This window comes from Macaca fascicularis, chromosome 7 (genome assembly GCF_037993035.2).
Source record: "Macaca fascicularis isolate 582-1 chromosome 7, T2T-MFA8v1.1".
Classification (NCBI taxonomy): domain Eukaryota; kingdom Metazoa; phylum Chordata; class Mammalia; order Primates; family Cercopithecidae; genus Macaca; species Macaca fascicularis.
In genome coordinates this window covers 162467149-162487714 of record NC_088381.1, presented here as the reverse complement: position 1 = coordinate 162487714, position 20566 = coordinate 162467149, and the positions used below count along the sequence as shown (strand labels likewise).

Here is a 20566-nt window from a genome sequence, read left to right as displayed (position 1 = left end):
TTGTCCAGGCTGGTCTCAAACTCCTGGCCTCAAGTGATCCACCTGCCTTGGCATCCCAAAGTGCTGGGATTACAGGCATGAGCCACCCACCCAGCCCCTTCCAATCTTTGTATTCATATACAGATTATATTTTATTTGCAGTATCAACAAAATACTGGAATGGTTTGGTGTGGCGGTGAAGGCTTGGACTGGGGGATGGGATCCAAGTTCTGAGTGTGGCCCCATCCGTCCACTTGGTAAGCAAGTGACTTAACCTCACAGAGCCTCAGTTTCCCATCTACAAAGTACAGATGACTGTGCCTCTCTCACATTCTTGCGGTGAGGGTGACCAATAAAGAACACAGCCTAAAAAAAAAAAAAAAGAGGGGGAAAAATGGCAGAGAGAAGGCAAGACTAGGTTGCAGCTCCCACTTGGACAGAGCACTGTGTGGACCTTTGGAAAAAATTTCAAAGGTTCAAGACTGGTATCTTGAACCTTTGTTCCAGAACTAATGCGGGAATAAACCAGGAAAGCCAAAAGAACCCACAGACCCTCTGAAGGAAGCAGGTTGCTTCTGCAGGACCCAAGAGACAGTCCAAATATTGTGAGTGTCCAAGCTGTGAAAGTGGGAAAGGGGGATTGTCTGCCACTGAACACACACCCTCACTGGGGCACCAGAAGGTCTAGATCACGGGAGAAGGATCTGACCTTACCTGGAGCTGAGTCAATTTAGAGAGCCAAGCAAAATATAGGCATAGAGGAAGCAGCATGTAAAGCCCTGTGGATTTTCCACCCTTGGAAAACTATTTCAGACTTGTCTCATGGGTGTTCTTGGGGAGGGCTGTCAGAGATACTGGGAAAAGACCACAGGGAGAAGGAAACCCCCAGTTGAACTTTGTAACAATTCCAACTGAACAGGAAGTCTCCTGGCCAGAACTCAAAGGAGGGCATGAATCCGGTGTGCAGACTCCACAGGCCGAGAGGTGTGAAAGCCCTACTTGTTCTCACAGGTGGGAGGCTGGTAGCCCGGGGCAAGTTCTAAGCCCTTCCTGCCCACTGCCTGTAAATAAACTTGGTACTGTTTGGGGGGACATGGTAGGAGTGAGACTGGTCTTTTGGGTTGCGTGGGAGCTGGGTGAGGCCTGTAACTGCCGGCTTTCCCCTACTTCCCTGACAACCTGCATGACACAGCAGAGGCAGTCATAATTCTCCTGGGAACAACTCCATTGACCTGGGAACCACACCCCATTCCCCACAGCAGCCACAGCAAGCCGTACCCAAGGAGCGTTTGAGCTCAGACACACACAGCCCTGCCCCCCTCTTCTGATGGTCCTTCCCTACCCGCTCTGGTAGCTGAAGACAAACGGCATATACTTTTGGGAGTTCTAGGGTCTACCCACAGCCTGGTTCTCCAGGCTGATGCTCTCTCAAAAGTGTCACCTTCTGGCAGGAGGCCAACCAGCACAAAAATAGTGCATTAAACAACAAAAACTAAGGAGCCTCACAGAATCAATTTCACCCCTCTGCCATCTCCACCAGAGCAGGTGCTGGTATCCATGGCTGAGAGACTTGCAGATGGCTCACATCACAGGACTCTATGCAGAAAATCCCCAGTACCAGCCCAGAGCCTGGTAGACCGGCTGGGTGACTAGATCCTGATAACAATCACCACAGCTTGGCTCTCAGGAAGCCACATCCCTAGGAAAAGGGGGAGAGTACTACATCAAGGGAGCACTCTATGGGATAAAAGAATCTGAACAGCAGCCTTGAGCCCTAGATCTTCCCTCTGACATAGACTATTCAAATGAGAAGGAACCAGGAAAACAATGCTGGTAACATGCCAAAAAAGGCTGTTAACACCCTCAGAAAAATCACACTAGCTCACCACCAAACAAAAAAATCCCTGATTTACCTGAAAAAAAAATGCAGAAGGTCAGTTATTAAGCTAATCAAGGAGCCACCAGAGAAAGATAAAGTCCAATTTAAGGAAATTTTAAAAATACATAAGAAATGAGGGGAGAAATCTTCAGTAAAGGAATAGCATAAATAAAAAACAATCAACTCTTTAGGAAATAAAGGAGAGCACTGAGAGAAATGCAAAATGTTCTGGAAAGTTTCAGGAATAGAATCAAAGAAGCAGAAGAAAGAACTTCAGAGCTCAAAGACAGTTTTCAAATGAACCCAATCCAACAAAGACAAAGAAAAAAGAATAAGAAAAAATAAACAAAGCCTCCAAGAAGTTTGAGATTATGTTAAGTGACAAAACCTCAGAATAATTGGAATTCCTGAGGAAGAAGAGAAATCTAAAAGTTTGGAAAACATATTTAGGGGAATAATTGTGGAAAACTTCCCTGGCCTTGCTAGCAACCTAGACATCCAAATACAAGATGCTCAGAGAACACCCAGGAAATTCATCACAAAAAGATCATCATCACCTAGACACATTGCCATCAGGCTATCTAAAGCCAAGATGTAGGAAAAAATCTTAAGAGCTGTGAAGCAAAAGCACCAGGTAACGTATACAGGAAAACCTATCAGATTAACAGCAGATTTCTCAGCAGAAACCCTACAGACTAGAAGGAATTGGGGCTCTGTCTTCAACCTCCTTAAACAAAACAATTATCAGCCAAGAATTTTGTATCTAGCAAAACTAAGCTTCATAAATGAAGGAAAGATAGTCTTTTTCAGACAAACAAATGCTGAGAGAATTCACCACTACCAATCCAGCACTACATGAACTGCTAAAAGGAGCTCCAAATCTTGAAACAAATTCTGGAAACACATAAAAACAGACACTCTTTAAAGCATAAATCCCACAGGACCCATACAAGAAAAAAAAACAACAAGGTATACAGGCAACAAATAGCACGATGAATGCAATACTATCTCACATGTCAATACTAATGGTGAATGGAAATGGCCTAAATGCTCCACTTAAAAGATATGGAATAGCAAAATGGATAAGAATTCACCAACCAAGAATCTGCTGCCTTCAAGAGACTCACCTAACACACAAGGACTCACATAAATGTAAGGTAAAGGGATGGAAACAGACATTCTATACAAATAGACACTAAAAGCAAACAGAAGTGGCTATACTTATACTAGACAAAACAAACTTTAAAGCAACAGCAGTTAAAAAAGATAAAGAGGGACATTATATAATGATAAAAGGCCTTGTCCAACAGGAAAATGTTACAGTCCTAAATATATATACACCCAACACTGGAGCTCCCAAATTTATAAAACAATTACTACTAGATCTCAGAAATGAGGTAGACAGCAACACAATAATAGTGAGGGACTTCAATATTCCACTGACAGCACTACACAGGTCATCAAGACAGAAAGTCAACCAAGAAACAATGGATTTAAAATATATCCTGGAACAAATGGACTTAATGGATATTTACAGAACATTCTACCCAATAACCACAGAATATACATTCTATTCATCAGCACATGGAATATTCTCCAAGATAAACCATATGATAGGCCACAAAACAAGTCTCAATACATTTAAGAAAATTGAAATTATATCAAGTACTCTCTCAAACGGCAGTGGAGTAAAACTGGAAATCAACTCTAAAAGGAACCTTCAAAATCATGCAAATACATGAAAATGAAATGACCTGCTCCTGAAGGATCACTGGATCAACAATGAAATCAAGACGGAAATTTAAATGTTCTTTGAACTGAACTATAACACTAACACACCCTATCAAAACCTCTGGGATACAGCAAAGGCAGTGCTAAGATAAAAGTTCACAGCCCTAAATGCCTACATCAAAAAGTCTGAAAGAGCATAAATAATCTAAGGTCACAAACCAAGCCAAAACCCAGCAGAAAAAAGGAAATAACCAAGATCGGAGCAGAACTGAATGAAATTGAAACAACAACAACAACATACAAAAGATAAATGAAACAAAAAAGCTGGTTCTTAGAAAAATAAATAAAAATAATAGACCATTAGCAAGATTAACCAAGAAAAGAGAAAATCCAAATAAGCTCAATTAGAAATGAAATGAAAGATATTACAACTGACACCACAGAAATACAAAAGATCATTCAAGGCTACTATTAACACCTTTATGTGCATAAACTAGAAAACCTGGAGGAGATGGATAAATTCCTGAAAAGATCCAATCCTAGCTTAAATCAGGAAGGATTAGATACCCTGAACAGACTAATAACAAGCAGTGAGATTGAAATGGTAATTTTTAAAATTACCAACAAAAAAACGTCCAGAACCAGATGGATTCACAGCTGAATTCTACCAGACATTTAATGAAGAATTGATAAAAATCCTATTGACACTATTCAACAAGATAGAGAAAGAGGTAATCCTCACTAAATCATTCTATTAAGCCAGTATCACCCTAATACCAAAACCAGGAAAGGACATAACAACAACAACAACAACAAAACTACAGACCAATATCCCTGGTGAATATAGATGCAAAAATCCTTAACAAAATGCCAGCTGACTGAATCCAACAACATATTAAAAAAAAATAATCCACCATGATCAAGTGGGCTTCACACCAGGGATGCAGGGATGGTTGTCAATAAATGTAATACACCACATAAACAGAATTCAAAACAAAAATCACATGATCATCTCAATAAATGCAGAAAAAGCATTTGACAAAATCCAGCATCGCTTTATGATTAACACCCTCAGCAAAATTGGCATATAAGGGACACACCTTGATGTAATAAAACCATCTATGACAAACCCACAGCTAACATAATACTGAATGGGTAAAAGTTGAAAGCATTCCCTCTGAGAACTGGAACAAGACAAGGATGCCCACACTCACCACCTCTATTCAATATAGTACTAGAAGTCCTCAAAGGAGCCATCAGACAAGAGAAAGAAATAAAGGGTATCCAAATCAGTAAAGAGGAAGTCAAACTGTCACTGTTTGTTGATGATATGATCGTATACCTAGAAAACCCTAAAGACTCCTCCAAAACTCTCCTAGAACTGATAAATTAATTCAGCAAAGTTTCAGGATATAAAATTAATGTACACAAATCAATAATTCTGCTATACACCAACAGTGACCAAGCTGGGGATCAAATGAAGAACTCAACCTCTTTTACAACAGCTGCAAAAAAATAAAATACTTAGGAATATACCTAACCAAGGAGGTTAAAGATCTCTACAAAGAAAATGACAAAATACTGCTGAAAACTCATAGATGACACAAATAAATAGAAACACATCTCATGCTCATAGATGGGCAGAATCAATATTGTGAAAATGACCATATCACAAAAAGCATTCTACAAATTCAGAACCAATTCCCATCAAAATCCCACCATCATTCTTCACAGAACTGGAAAAAATTACTAAAATTCCTATGGATCCAAAAAAGAACCTGCATAGCCAAAGTCAGACTAAAATGAGGCTTCACATTACCTAACTTCACACTATACTGTAAGGCCATAGTCACCAAAACAGCATGGTACTGGTATAAAAATAGACACATAGACCAATGGAACAGAAGAGAGAACCCAGAAATAAACCCATATATTTACAGCCAAGTGATTGTAGACAAAGCAAACAAAAACATAAAGTGAGGAAAAGACACCCCATTCAACAAACGGTGCTGAGACAATTGGCAAGCCACATGTAGGAGAATGAAACTGGATTCTCATCGCTCACCTTATACAAAAACCAACTCAAGATGGATCGTGGACTTAAATCTAAGACCTGAAACTATAAAAATTCTAGAAGATAACACTGGAAAACCTCACCTAGACATTGGCTTAAACAAGGATTTCATGACCAAGAACCCAAAAGCAAATGGAATAAAAACAAAGGTAAACAGGTGGGACTTAATTAAACTAAAGAGCTTTGGCACAGCAAAGGGAACAGTCAGCAGAGTAATTAGATAACTCACATAATGGGAGAAAATCTTCACAATCTATACATCTACCAAAGGACTAATATCCAGAATCTACAAAGAATTATAACAAATTAGCAAGAAAAAACAAACAATCCCATCAAAAAGTGGGCTAAGGATATGAATAGACAATTCTCAAAAGAAGATATACAAATGGCCAACAAACATATGAAAAAGCGTTCAACATCGCTAATGATCAGGGAAATGCAAATCAAAACCACCACGTGATATCACCTTACTCCTGCAAGAATGGCCATAATCAAAAAATAATAGACGTTGGCGCGGATGTGGTGAAAAGGGAACATTTCTGCACTGCTGGTGGGAATGTAAACTGGAACAACCCCTATGGAAAACAGTGTGGAGATTCCTTAAATAACTAAAAGTAGAACTACCATTTCATCCAGCGATCGCAGTACTGGGTATCTACCCAGAGGAAAAGAAGTCATTTTACGAAAAAGATACTTGCATACACATTTATAGCAGCACAATTTGCAATTGCAAGATTTTGGAACCAACCCAAATACCCATCAATCAACAAGTGGATAAAAAACCTGTGATGTGTATATATATGATGGAATACTACTCAGCCATAAAAAGGAATGAATTAATGGCATTCACAGCAGCCTGGGTGGAACTTGAGACTATTATTCTAAGTGAAGTAACTCAGGAATGGAAAACCAAACATTGTATGTTCTCACTCATAAGTGGAGCTAAGCTACGAGGATCAGAAGACACAAGAATGATACAATGGACTTCAGGGACTCAGGAGAAAGGGGTGGGAAGGGGGTAAGGGATAAAAGACTACATACTGGGTTCAGTGTGTATTGCTTGGGTGATGGGTGCGTCAAAATCTCACAAATACCCACTAAAGAACTTACTCATGTAACCAAATACCACCTATTCCCCCAAAACCTATGGAAATAAAAAAGTTGGGAAAAAAAGAATAGAGCCTGGATCACACAACCACGGACACAGGCACCAGCCGCAACCACACCACCGCCTGCTGCCGGCATCAGAATATTCTCAAATTGAGCCTGGGCTTAAGTCACAATCCACCATTTGTTTGTGGGACAGGCAGTCAGGGCAGATATTTTGGAAAAAAAAGAACCCTTCCTGTTTGCTGTGCATTATCTTCATACCAGTTCCCAGAACTGACCTGACAAATATTGACCAGGTTGCTGCGATCCTCAAACACCATTTTCCTGTGGGTAGAGGTGATGCACTGCTGAAGACCCGGGCCCCCACTCAGTGCCTTCGCTCTGTGAGTACTTTGCCTGTGCCCAAAATGAGGGCAGGGGCAGCAACTGCCTCACTCCCTTTCTCTCTCTCTCTCTCTCTCTATCTCTCTCTCTCTCTCTCTGTGTGTGTGTGTGTGTGTGTGTGTGTGTGTGTGTGTGTGTGTGTGTTCCTGGCTTTGGTGGTAAGGATAGGAGAAGTAAGTCCCTGAAGAAGGAATGCAACCATGTACTCCCTCTGAGTCTTAAAGGAGGGACTTCAGGTTTTCAACCGCCTTTTATGGAACACTTGGCCCTCAAGAATTTTGAGAGAAGAACCCCGAATATTCCTGGCAGTTAGGCAAGCAAATGAAACAATACAACCTAAAGCACGATGGCAATGATGCTGTAGCAAATTTACTAGAAGCCGTCCTCTGAAAAGGGTGCTTAGGAGCTCTGGTCTGGAGTCTGCGCCTTGCTCCTGCTCTCACCAGGTGGCTTGTCCTAATACTGCATCTGTTGCCCCCTGTGTAGAGTAGGGCTGATAATCCCTGTGCTTTGAGGTTCTCATAAGGATTAAATTAAATAAGACAAAGCCAGTGTTTCTCAACAAGGGCACTACCAGTACCTGGGCAGGACCACTCTTCATTGAATGTGACTCTTCTGAGTGTTTCAAGAGCTTTCGGGAGCCCGGCTGTTCCCCAGCTAAACTCCAGCAGCACTCCTCCACCAGGCATTAAGCTGATCCAAAATGTCACCCCTACCTCCTTTACACACACCCCTCCCCATGCCTTTGTCAGGAGCCAGTGTTACATTGCATGTAATATTCTATCACTTCATAAACCCTTAATAAGTGAGAATACTATACTTTTTGAATATAGTTCTTAATTTTCCTCTGGTATCTTTCTGGAAGAGGAATTAAGAAATGAACTGGGCCTCATTACCCCCAGGCTTGATAGAAAGGGAAAAAAACTGCTATTGAGTACTTTCGGCATGCCTAGAGCTTTGTACATTGACTGTCATATAATCTCGAAATGGCCCCACAGCCAGGAGGTGGCAATATCATTTGCATTTTGCAAAGGGAGACACTGAGTTTCAGAGAGCTGCTTTTGTACGGTATCAGGCAGTGAGTTACTGCACAGCCTTGATTCCAAGGCCCCTTCATTTACAATTCAATCCCCTTTGGGAAATAGATCCTTTGCAAGTCAGGGGGTCCTTGGGGTGCAGTGGGGTAGAAAATGGTGCTGAGTTCAATGGGATAAAAATAATAAACCAGAAATAGTTTCATCAGAGTCGCTTTATTTTACCCAGGGGTAGAACAATTTTTAAATTGATTTGCATCTTCCAAATTTTCAATCAAAAGAAAACTGAAGTGTATGGAAGCTGTCATTAAGTGAACCCACACTGTGCTGCAGGAAGGGAGGACATAGCCTTGGGGACGTTCCCACAGGACTTTGACCAGCAAATGCATTTCAACATAGCAGATAATGAGACAACATTTGTCCCTCCTGACAGCTGGCCTTTGTGGTTTGGCAGACTATTCAGGGCACCAGGGGCTACAAACCATTTGCAAAAATATAACCTCTCTTGCACTGTCACAGCATTTGCAGTTGATCCAGAAGTCATTGGTTTGGGCAAAAAAGAATATTAAAGTGCCAGTTAAGGCACAAATGTTATCAGGACAAACTAATGAGGAGTGATAGAGGTGGTCAGCAGTGCACAGCTGCTGTGCAATGAATGGAGAAGTGGAAGAGTTGGATTTGAAGGGAGAAGAGAAGGCTGCCTTCCTTACTGAGGACATCAAGGTTTGGGAGCGTCCCAGTAGCAATGTGGTCATGAGTCTTCTGCAAGAACCTGAGGATGTGTGTAGGGTGGGTGGGGGGATAGGACTGAAAGGGAAAGGAGAGCATGGAACATGGGGCAGGGTGAGCAGAGACAACACTGTTTGCACTGCAGTTTCCCTCCAGCTCAGGCTGCATTCCCGGCCCTAAAACAAGGGGTCTTCCTGCTCCTGTACCACTTTGATCCCCTGGAATTGGACTAAAGGCTCTTCTGGCACATTTTATAACTTAAAGCACAAGAGATATCACATGAGTTTGCAACGGCTCTCTTAATAAATACTACATGCCGGGCAGCTTAAACAACAGACATTTTTGGCTCACAGTTCTGGAGGTCCAAGATCAGGGGGTTGGCAGGGTTGGTACCTTCTGAGGCTGTGAAGGAGAATCTGCTCCAGGCCCCTTTCCTAGCTTTGCCTCTCTCCCAGTTTGCTGGCCATCTTTCACGTTCCTTGGCTTGTAGAAGCACCACCCTGCTCTCTGCCTTCATCTTCACACGGCATTCTCCCTGTGTGCTGTCTGTGTCCAAATTTCTCCTTCTTGTAAGGACATCAGTCCTATTGGATTAGGAGCCTGCTCGAATGACCTCATCTTAACCGGTTACATCTCCAATGACCCTATTTCCAAACAAGATCATATCTGGAGATACTAGGTGTCTAGACTTCAGCATATGAATTTCGGGCAGAAAAAATTCAGCCCATAACAGATATCATCCCCACAGCCCTGCAGCAATAAAAAAAAATAGAGGTTTCAGCCTCTGCATGTGACAAGAGGCATCCCAGATATTAGAGGCTGGACGGAGACATGGAGACAGAGTTCCTGTCTCTCGTCATTCCTCTAGGCTCCATCAATCCTGCTACTTTGCTACCCACTCCTGGGCTGTCCTCATCCACACATCCAGATGGTTGATCCTCACATCCCCACTCCAGCTAATGAACGACTGGAAAGGGGGAGGGCACTCTTCTTTCTCTTGAGGTCTGACCAAGGCTTTGCACATCATCCTTTCCTTTCCAATGGGCAGGATCATAGTCAATAGCCATACTGGATGTGAGGGAGGCCTAACATCACTGGCAGCGTGGCCAGGACATTTGCTCCAAGCATGTTCTTCTCAATTTGTCATCACATATATATTTGCGTATTTAGCTATTGAGTGCCACCTAAGCTAGTGTCAGTTAAACCCTAAACTCTAGGAAATCTGAAATTTTGTTTACTTCTTTCTCCCACTAAGTAATGAGGACCTAGTGCACTTCTTGGACCAGGCAGATGCTTGAAAGTTAATGGATGATTGAAAGAATGACTGGAAAGAAGAAAGAAAAGAGAAGGAAGGAAGGAAGGAAGGAAGGAAGGAAGGAAGGAAGGAAGGAAGGAAGGGAGGGAGGGAGGGAGGGAGGGAGGGAGGGAGGGAGGGAGGGAGGGAGGGAGGGAGGAAGGAAGGAAGGAAGGAAAGAAGAAAGGAAGGAAGGAAGGAAAAGAGGGAGGGAGGCTAGACTATGGAAGTTGTTTTGCTGTGGTGGTGGTGGTTGTTTTTAAAACAGATTCTCACTCTGTTATCCAGGCTGGAGTGCAGTGGTGCAATCACAGCTCACTGTAGCCTCCACCCTCTGGGCCCAAGTGATTCTCCCACCTCAGCTTCCAGAGTAACTGGGACTGCAGGCACATTCCACCACACCCAGCTAATTTTTAAAAACTTTTTGTAGAGGGGGGTCTCCATATGTTTCCCTGCCTGGTCTTAAACTCCTGGGCTCAAGCGATCCTCCCAAACTGCTGAGATTACATGGTGTGAGCCACCATGCCTGGCCAGGAGTTGCCGTTGTTGTTGTTATTGTTGTTTTATAGCCCAGAGACTTTTACTCAACAAAATCTTAGAAACCTATGTGTAAACAGATAAAGGGTTGCTACCTTCACTGAAGCCTTAGAAGAAAGTGTCCAGAATCCTAATTGTCCACCGCCTTATCTTCTTTAGTGCCCCTCATGGCAGCCCTGTGGGCACATTGTGAAGGTGAGATTTGTGATATGAGCAATAGAGAATTGTGACATTATTTATGGAGAAAAGTGACATGTTCATCCTCTTGTTTTCAGAGAATGGGGCCAGCTTGGCTTTGGCTACTGGGAACAGGGATCCTGGCCTCTGTCCACTGTCAATCCCTTCCTGCCCATGGAGATAAAAGTCTGCAGGGGCCTCAACCCCCTGGGCATCAGCTCTCAGAGCCAGCCCCCGCCTACCGCAGAATCACACCCACCATTACCAAGTTTGCTTTGCGTTTGTACAAAGAGCTGGCAGCAGACGACCCTGGAAACATCTTCTTCTCGCCGGTGAGCATCTCCACCACCCTGGCCCTACTCTCTCTTGGGGCCCAAGCTGACACCTCAGCTCTGATCCTGGAGGGCCTAGGATTCAACCTCACAGAAACCCCAGAAGCCAACATCCACCAGGGCTTCCGGAGCCTCCTCCACACCCTTGCCCTGCCCAGCCCCAAACTCGAACTAAAAGTAGGAAACTCCCTGTTCCTAGACAAGCGACTAAAGCCTCGGCAGCACTATTTGGACAGCATCAAGGAGCTTTATGGAGCTTTTGCCTTTTCTGCCAACTTCACAGATTCTGTTACAACTGGGAGGCAGATTAATGACTATGTGAGAAGGCAAACATACGGGCAAGTCGTGGACTGCCTCCCAGAGTTCAGCCAGGACACGCTCATGGTTCTTGCCAATTACATCTTCTTCAAAGGTGAGGCTTGCTCAGACAGAATTATTGCCACTGCCTCTGCAAGTAAATGCTCTTACAGCAGAGAGCCAGCTAACAGGTTCTTTGCTAACCACTTGGGGAAATCTATGAATAAGATAGAGCTTTCCCACCCTTGCGTGGCCACAGTCCATGTGGGTTGGAAATAAGTACAGACGCAAGCAAAATAACTCAGTGGGATGGTGATGTTCTCCTTGCGTAGGCATTGGGTCCCACAGAGTTCCCAAAAGAGACACCCATCCAGACTTGAGAAGCTTCCTGGAAAAACAGCCACCCAAGCTAAGACATGACAGTGAGTTTTATCCATTCAGGTGAAGAAGCTTGGCAGAGGTGGGGCAAAGAGGGTTCAGGTTGCAAAAACCCAGCATATCTAAAGGTCCAGGGAAAAGAGATATCGTTGCATTTTCAAAGAACTGAAACAAATTTAATTGGGATAGAACATCAAACACAATAGCAGAATAATAGCAAGGAGCCAAGAGTTGCAATGTAGAGGGAAACAGAGCCACGTTGAGGGTTCCCAACTTTATTCAGGGAACCTTAGAATTGCCAAAGAGTTTTAAGTGTGAAGTGATAAAATTACATATTTTTAGGAAGATCAGACTGGCTACAGTTTGGAAAGTGGTTTGGAAGGGAGAAAGGGGGAGAAAGGAGAGACAAGTTGGGAGGTTTTCAAAGTGGTCCAAAGTAAGTAGAATGGTGGGCTTGAATAATGTTGCGGTTTTGGAGGCTGAATCAGCAATACTTGGTCACTGATTGGGTGTGGGTATGTAGGACAGGATGATCCAGTTCTCTTGTTATCAAGACCAGTGCTTGCAAGGGGTGTTTGTGGGGACAGATTTATAAGAAGTAAGAGAGAAGATACTACACATGTGAATGTAACCATGACCCCAAAATTCTGCATTTCTAACTACATCTTAATGGGCTTTTGCCTAATGTAAGACGTTTTATTAATTGAATTCTTTTTCCTTTTTCAGTTTGAAGATTAGGGAGTTGGGGTGGGTGGGTGAAGGAAGGAGTTCTAGAGCATCTCTGTAGAAGGTTGTTGTCCAGAGGCAGTTTGGTTGAGAGGAATTAATTCAGTGTGTGCAAAAGCAACCTGAGCTGCACAGTCAGTCCTCCCAGCTCTGCAAATCAGTATGTTTAAATACATTCACAAAGACTCAGTTTGATCATCCCTTATATAGGAATAATAATACTTATTTCTTATTAATTTTTATGATAATTTAAAGAGATAATGTCTAGCACATGGAAGGTGCTTAGTAGATGGAAAAATACTGTTCAGCTTCTTAGAAGCTAAGTTCCTCTGAAATGGAACAAAATCATAGGCTGTTAGGGCTCAAACACTGGTGACTTGTCCTAGAGGCCTGACTCAGGCCTAAATTCTGGTCTCCTGGCTCTGTATCCATTCCACTTTTTTGCCATATACTTGCATAGCCAAGAGGAAGTGTGGTTTTGTGTGTGTATATACCCAGAGGTGATCTCTTGAAAAGAGTTCTCATGGCCTTATGGGATTTGTGTCCTAAGCCAAGTGGAAGCACCCTTTCAGTCGCTACCAGACCCAGAAGCAGGAAAGTTTCTTTGTGGACGACAGGACCTCTCTCCAGGTCCCCATGATGCACCAAAAGGAAATGCACAGATTCCTCTATGACCAGGAGTTAGCTTGCACCGTCCTCCAGATAGAATACAGAGGAAATGCCCTGGCGCTTCTGGTCCTCCCTGACCCGGGAAAAATGAAGCAGGTGGAGGCCGCTCTGCAGCCAGAGACCCTGAGAAAATGGGGCCAATTGCTCCTGCCCAGGTAAGTGTCACAGCAGAAGGGTGCTAGCTGACCTTGCTCAAGAACCCCAGTAGGTCTTGATCAACTCCAGCTGCAAAAGCCCAACATCTTGATTAGGCTCACCATCTTGTCCTTTACTAACTGTGTGATCTTGACAACTTTCTCACCTTGTTTGGGCCTTTACTGTAAAACAGGACATGATACCTGCCTCATTGTGTTGCTCAGTGGATTCATTGAGTTTCTACCCATAGAGAACATAGAACTCAGACTGGTATGTGGAGCATAAGAAGTGCTCACCAGGCATTGACTGTTATTATACTTTCCTGGTGTCTGTCTGGTCCCCATCTCCTTTCCTCTTGCTTTCCTCTCACCACAGCACCCCCACTTAACAATTCACTACCAGAAGGTGGTTAAGTGCAGCCAAAAAATCAGATCAAAGACAGTGAAAAATAATCATGGCTGGGTGCAGCAGCTCAGACCTATAATCCCAGTGCTTTGGGAGGCCAAGGTGGGAGGATTACTTGAGGCCAGGAGTTTGAGACTAGCTTGGGCAATATAGCAAGACCGTGCTGCAATACAAAATGAAATATATATATATATATATAAACGGCATCACTATGCCATTTAACAAACATGAGGAACCTGAAGCGGAGATGAGTGAGAGACGATGGCTGCTTTTATTAGGGGATGCCAGGAGGTGGATTTAGGACCTAGTTCAGAAGCTGAGCCAACAGAACTTACTGATGTATCAGATATGGAAGTGGGAAGATGTTGAGATATATATATATAAGGCTGGGCATGTTGGTGCATGCCTATAATCCCAACTACCCGGGAGGCCAAGGAAAAAGGATCACCTGAGCCCAGGAATTCGAGGTTACAGTGAGCTATGATTGTGCCACTGCACTCCAGTCTGCACAACAAAGCTAGATCCTATCTCTAATAAAAAATTATTATTATCATTATATTGTTAAAGGGTGCTTCTATTTTAATTGAAACATGTTTAGAAAATTAAATATCAAGAACATTGTAAACATTAAAATTCCTGTTTTATGTGATCTCTAAACTATTTCCCATCTCACTCACTTTTTGGTTTGTAGTTTCATCACAACTTCAGCTTTTTCTAGTTTCCCTAGATCCCTTTCACCAGCTAGTACTTTCTTGGGGGTGCATCTTCTTTTATGGGGTACTCTGAGATGAAATCTGGTACTGAGTTCTACTCACTGTTTGCTGCATAACAAGCCACCCCAAAACTGAATGACTTAAGACAATCACTTCCTTGGTTCTATGGATTAACTGGACTCAGCTGAGCAGTTTTCATGTGTTGGGGTAGATGGTAGCTGGAGCTGAAGCCAGTGAACTCTTTTCACTTATGTGTCTGGTGCCTGTGCTGGGCTGACTGGAGGAGACTAAGGCTGGGAGGCATCTCTCTCTGCAGGTAGTGTCTCCATGAGGCTAGCTCAGGTTCAGTAACTCAGCATAGCTAATACTGGTATATGGCAGCTAGGGTCTCCAAGACAGAATATTTCAAAGGCAGGAAATGAAAGCTACCACTCTGGTAAGGCCTAGGCCCGAAAATCAGCACAGTGGCACTTCTGCCACATTGTATTGGTGGCAGAGCCAATGGGTGGGTGGTGCAGAGCCCACCCAGATTCAAGGGGAGGGCGCATAGATGCCACCTTTTGATGATCTTGAATCCACCACAACCTGGTAGGCACCAGCCACCCCACATATCCAAAGGTGGCTTCTCTCAGCACCCCATTCACACTGAGGTACCAAGGATGGAGAATGTGTTCTGTGTTTGGGCAGAGATTAAAGCACCAAATAGGAGGCACAGGCCAAGGGGAGAGGCCAGGATTTAAGGGATTATTCCTGTTGTCTATGAAGCTCCACGGCTCTAGTCAGTTGCTAATTTCAGCCCCATAGTCCCTGGCTCCTTTGGGTTGAGACTTCTCCTTGCCCCCATCAGAGAAGGGACTGCCATAGACTCTTCTAGACCAGTAGATTTTCCCTCAGGGAGGGTTTGGTTTGACTTCTTCCCACTTTGACATTCTAAAAGCAAAACTGACCCAAATTACTCCTCTAAATCTCAGATATTCCTTGTGCCAGAGAGTTACAATATCATAGTAACCATTTGTATGGGCTTTTAGATATAAGAATTTCAGACTCTGCCAAGTTTCATTCCATTCAGACCTGAGGCAGGTTAGCTTGCCAAGGGGAACTGCACTTCCTGGCACACCATTCGTGTATGTATTCATTCACAGTTGTTGAACACCCACTGTGTTTTGGGCTCTCTGTCAGACCCTTGCCCCACTAGACTCTACTCCACCCCCCAGCCCACTGGCCTGGGGCTTGCTTCCCACCCACGTGCTGCTTATGGGAAACTTGTCAAGTAGCCCTAGATGTCCTCCTACTTCAACTAGGCATCCAGACCCTCATATTGCTCAGGAGTCAAACCAGCCATGATTCTCTAACTTGAATTCAATTTTCTGAGGCAGAGGTATTCAAGTTGATCATGAACTAGTCATGCTTTCAGGTGCCTGGGTAGCTGTCAAATCATAATTACAAAGAACAATAGCACCGGAGAGAAAGGGCAGATTTGCTGTGGATCTAAAGAAATTTCTGAATTTAACCCAGGGAAACATGGCAATCAGATGGTAAAGATGCTCCAAACACAGGAGCGAGAGTTCATTTGTGCCCTATGCCCAACACACATGATCTCCCATCAGATCCTCGCAACAGCCCCAAGGAGGGGGCATCACTATGTCATTTAACAAACATGAGGAACCTGAAGCGGAAACAGGTGAGAGACGATGGCTGCTTGTATTAGGGTATGCCAGGAGGTGGATTTAGGACCTAGTTCAGAAGCTGAGCCAACAGAACTTGCTGATGTATCAGATATGGAAGTGGGAAGATGTTGACAGTATTTACCTCATGTGGTCATGATGTGGATTCCATCAGTTCAGACTTGAAAAAACATAGCCAATATCTGACACCTAGAAAGCCCTCTATAAATGTGATGAAGATGACAAAGACATGTAGCTGTGCCTGGAGTCTTCTCAGATCCAGCCACAAGATATTCCAGGAGGTCCAAAGAGAAGGGAACTATTGGTATGGGTAGTGGAATGGTCTGCCATAGTGAACAGTGTCATGGGAAGATTGGTTGCCTCTCATGCTGGGAAATGCCTCTCTCCCCCATGGCTCAGGCTGCCAACATACAGAGCAAGAGTGGCACATATAACAAAAGAGCACCATTTCTCTGTGTGTTTCTCTCTCCAGTCTGTTGGATTTGCACTTGCCAAGGTTTTCAATTTCTGGAACGTATAACCTGGAAGACATACTTCCCCAAATTGGTCTTACTGACATACTTAACTTAGAAGCTGACTTCTCAGGAGTCACTGGGCAGCTCAACAAAACCATCTCCAGGGTAAGGTGGTGAATATGGATGTGTGTGGGCAGGTGGGGGCAGGGAGGAGGTTTCTCCTTTGGCATGTGGGACATTTAAAAGTCAAGTTCTCTGTTCTTTGTCTTATGCAGACTATTTAATACCACAGTTTTTTGTTTTTTTGTGTTTTTTTTGTTTGTTTTTTTGAGATGGAGTCTCACTCTGTCGCCCAGGCTGGAGTGCAGTGGCCAGATCTCAGCTCGCTGCAAGCTCCGCCTCCTGGGTTCACGCCATTCTCCTGCCTCAGCCTCCTGAGTAGTTGGGACTACAGGCGCCCGCCACCACGCACGGCTAGTTTTTTGTATGTATTAGTAGAGACAGGGTTTCACTGGGTTAGCCAGGATGGTCTTGATCTCCTGACCTCGTGATCTGCCCGTCTCGGCCTCCCAAAGTGCTGGGATTACAGGCTTGAGCCACCGCGCCCAGCCAATACCACAGTCTTTAAGGCTTCTTTTCATGGGCTTCTCCTTCTCTCTCTCCCCTTCCTTAGTTTCCTTCTATTCTTCAGGACAAGAATACAGGGTTCTAAATAGAATTGATGGTCATTTGGGGTCAACCATGCAGCCAGAATTTCCCCAGGTGTTGGATAGCTTTATTTTGATTCCTGATACCTCCTTCCAGGGCAGCAGTGAAACTCTACCTGCCTTTGTTGTAGCTCTAGAGGGTAGTGAGGTATGAACTAGAGGTGCATCAGTCAGCTTTGCTGCAGTAAGAAAACAATCCCAGAATCTCAGTGCCTTACTGCAACAAATGCTTATTTCCTGGTCGTATTACCTGTCAGAAGCAGGTCACTACCATCAGCCACAGGGCTGCTGCACGCATCTCCCTTCCAGGATGTAGGTTAAAGAAGCCCCTGTTTGGGGCAAACCATTTTCATACAAGGGGAGGAAAGCAAAAGAAGATGTGTACATGGCTCTAAACACTTGTCCCCCACACAGCCTGTGCCATGGCCACTCACGTGCCATCAGCTGAAGCAAGTCCCACAGTCCCGATCATCTCCCCCTGCAGGCGGCTCTGCCAGTCTTGTGGAACTGTCAAGGACCGATAACCCTCTAAAGGGAAGAGAGAGTTCATATTTGGAAATAACAATGCATTCGTCATGGAAGAGAAGACACAAAGGCCTTTCCCTGAGCTTCAGCTGTCCACTTCGTTTTAGGATAGACTTGTCCATTACCTTTTGAGTCTTCATTAGAAACTTCATGAGGAAGTTATTCTGTCTTTTATTTGGGAAAGATCAGCTGAGGAGACATGGTCTTGTGTGCACGTACACATGTGTGTGCATGCGTGTGCATGTGTGCATATGTATGCGTGCATATTTGCATGTGTGTGCATGTATGTGTGTGTACGTTGGAGAGTTAACAAAAAGGGAAAAGAAGTAGTTTAGCTTTTTTTTTTTCTTTTTCTGAGAAAGAGTTTCACTCTTGTCGCCCAGGCTGGAGTGCAATGGTGCAATCTCAGCTGATTGCAACCTCCATCTCCCAGGTTCAAGCGATTCTCCTGCCTCAGTCTCCCAAGTAGCTGGGATTACAGCCCGCAACCATGCCTGGCTAGTTTTTTGCATTTTTAGTAGAGATGGGGTTTCACCATATTGGCCAGGCTTGTCTCGAACTCCTGACCTCAGGTGATCCACCCACCTCGGCCTCCCAAAGTGCTGGGATTACAGGCGTGAGCCACCGCACCCAGCCTAGCTTTTTAAAGAAAAAAAAAAATTTTTTTCACATTGACCTTAAATGCTAGATCTATCTTTTAATATAGCTTTTTAGTTAATTGAAAGGGATCATCAAGGCCAATGTTTTATCCACTTTTTTCAAAGCCTCAAAATCCTTTCTTCCTAGGAAGTAGTGTGAAAATGAGGCTTAAAAAAGGGAAGTTTTTGGCACAGAGGTTGGCAGAAGGTTTGGCACATCAGACATGCTGAGCACTTTCTGAACATCATTGACTTAAGCTGAGTGAGCCATTTTACAGATGAGAAACCGAGACTTAGAGAGATTATGCGGAGCTTGTAGCAGAAAATGACAATAAGGCCTGTGCCACAGGTACACCCAGAGGCTGGAGAGATGCTCCTAAAAGTTGTTTTTGGGTTTTGCAACCTGGTACCTGCTTAGCAGCACTCTAGTTCAGGTCCTTTTGTCTCCCCATTAAAGAGTGATGGGTGATGTCGGTGTAAACCCTTGGGATGAGCAGTGTCTTCTACTTGAAGGCCCCTGAACTGATACTGTCTTCATCCCCTCTTGTCCTCTAGGTGTCACACAAGGCGATGGTGGACATGAGTGAGAAGGGGACCGAGGCCGGGGCTGCTTCAGGCCTCCTCTCCCAGCCCCCATCTCTGAACACCATGTCAGACTCACATGCCCACTTCAACAGGCCTTTCCTCTTGCTCCTTTGGGAGGTGACCACCCAGAGCTTACTCTTCCTGGGAAAAGTTGTCAACCCAGTTGCAGGGTAACTGTGGTGGGAGGCCAGGGGTTATCTTATCTCGCCCTAGACCAAACAGATAGGGCAGCACCAGCCTGCATCCTGGGGCTGCTATGTGGACCAGTTAATCAGTGTGCCAAGATTCTAATAAAGTTGACCTTGGGTTCTGTGAACACTAAAGAGCAATGCTTACAAGGGAGGGCCAGCTTCTAGCCATTCACTCACAATTGTCCCAAATCTGGTGTTAACTGTGCTCAGAAAGTTGAAAATGAGAACAACCCTCGTGTTATGGCCTCCCAGGAGACGTCCACCGCTGCTGCCGCCATTGTAGATACTTGCTGCGCGTCCTTTGGGTAAGGGTCAGAGTGAAAAACACAGAGGGCATCAGCAGGAGTAAGCAAGTTTCTCCCTTCATAATGGCCAATATGTGCTGTACAGACAAGAGAGATTGTCCTAAAATGTCATCGCCCAGACATCAGGGACTAGATCCCCTCAAGAGGAGGTTGGACCTGCGTCAGGGCTCCAAACTACACCCCATGTAGAAAACCAGGTGTGTGGATGGGCCGACGTAATCACGGGTCAACCTGGAGGGAGGTCGAGTTCAAGCAGCAAGAATGGAGCATCAGAGCCCAGGGCAACACAAAGACCAAAGAAAGCAGGAGAGCAAACATGGCCGGGAGGGATGATGGACATCGGGCAGGGTCAGTGGGGTGAATTGGGGGCCATATTCAGTTGCAATGGAGCCTCCATTAGAGATCGAAAGTCCTACTCCCCCATGTGAGCCCCTCCAAGAGACATTCATTTGAAACTAGTGGGGAAGCAGAAAGAGATGCCCAGCTGCCTGTGTGTACCACTTGGATGATAATACCCATCACTACAATGAACTCCGTGCCCAGACACACCGGAGGGTAGGATATAGGTGGTGAGTATCTAGGAGGGAGCCATCCAAAAAAGTGCTACAGTGGTGGAAACTCCTGACCTACTCCAAGGAGGTGAGGCTCAGATCCTGAAGACCAGGTAAGCTTTAAATAAAGAGAAAAAGGTAGGACAGTCTGGGAGAGGCCAGAGGAGAGATGGGATCGGCAAAAGCAATGGGTAAAGAGAGGAAAAGGTATGTTCCAGTAAAATGAGAGAAAACCAGCTTTGCAGCCATGGAAAGTTCAGGTAGGGTCATGGTGGAAGGCAGTGTTAGAGAGGTGTTCAGAGATAAAAGGCTGGAGGCTTTAGGTCCCCGTGGAGTGGGTG

The 20566-nt window shown here is 44.4% G+C and overlaps 1 protein-coding gene and 1 long non-coding RNA gene across 3 annotated transcripts in view; one reads left to right on the top strand and one right to left on the bottom strand.

The window, feature by feature from the left end:
* The window catches only part of LOC135972045 (uncharacterized), an 83402-nt gene extending 76201 nt beyond the window's left edge, over nucleotides 1-7201 (bottom strand). The window contains exon 1 of the long non-coding RNA XR_010588617.1: nucleotides 7052-7201. This is a non-coding gene — a long non-coding RNA (uncharacterized lncRNA). The remainder of the gene's footprint in view (nucleotides 1-7051) is intronic.
* On the top strand, nucleotides 7089-19494 carry SERPINA11 (serpin family A member 11). Of its 2 annotated transcripts, XM_005562116.5 has the most exons (5): nucleotides 7089-7156; nucleotides 11027-11672; nucleotides 13212-13485; nucleotides 16741-16888; nucleotides 19149-19494. In XM_005562116.5, the coding sequence occupies exons 2-5, from the start codon at nucleotides 11030-11032 to the stop codon at nucleotides 19350-19352; spliced, it is 1269 nt and encodes a 422-aa protein (XP_005562173.2). In that variant the 5' UTR covers nucleotides 7089-7156; nucleotides 11027-11029; the 3' UTR covers nucleotides 19353-19494. The 2 variants fall into 2 exon arrangements, 1 of the variants encoding a protein (XP_005562173.2); XR_012416089.1 differs by lacking the exon at nucleotides 13212-13485.
* Nucleotides 19495-20566: the final 1072 nt, after the last annotated feature.

What these genes read in the sequence shown, in the direction of transcription:
- SERPINA11 (XM_005562116.5), top strand. Translation starts at nt 11,030, where the DNA reads ATGGGGCCAGCTTGGCTTTGGCTACTGGGAACAGGGATCCTGGCCTCT. An exon ending in GGCCAATTGCTCCTGCCCAG is followed by an intron (nt 13,486 to 16,740) that starts GTAAGTGTCACA and finishes TTCTCTCTCCAG; the next exon opens with TCTGTTGGATTTGCACTTGC. An exon ending in TCAACAAAACCATCTCCAGG is followed by an intron (nt 16,889 to 19,148) that starts GTAAGGTGGTGA and finishes CTTGTCCTCTAG; the next exon opens with GTGTCACACAAGGCGATGGT.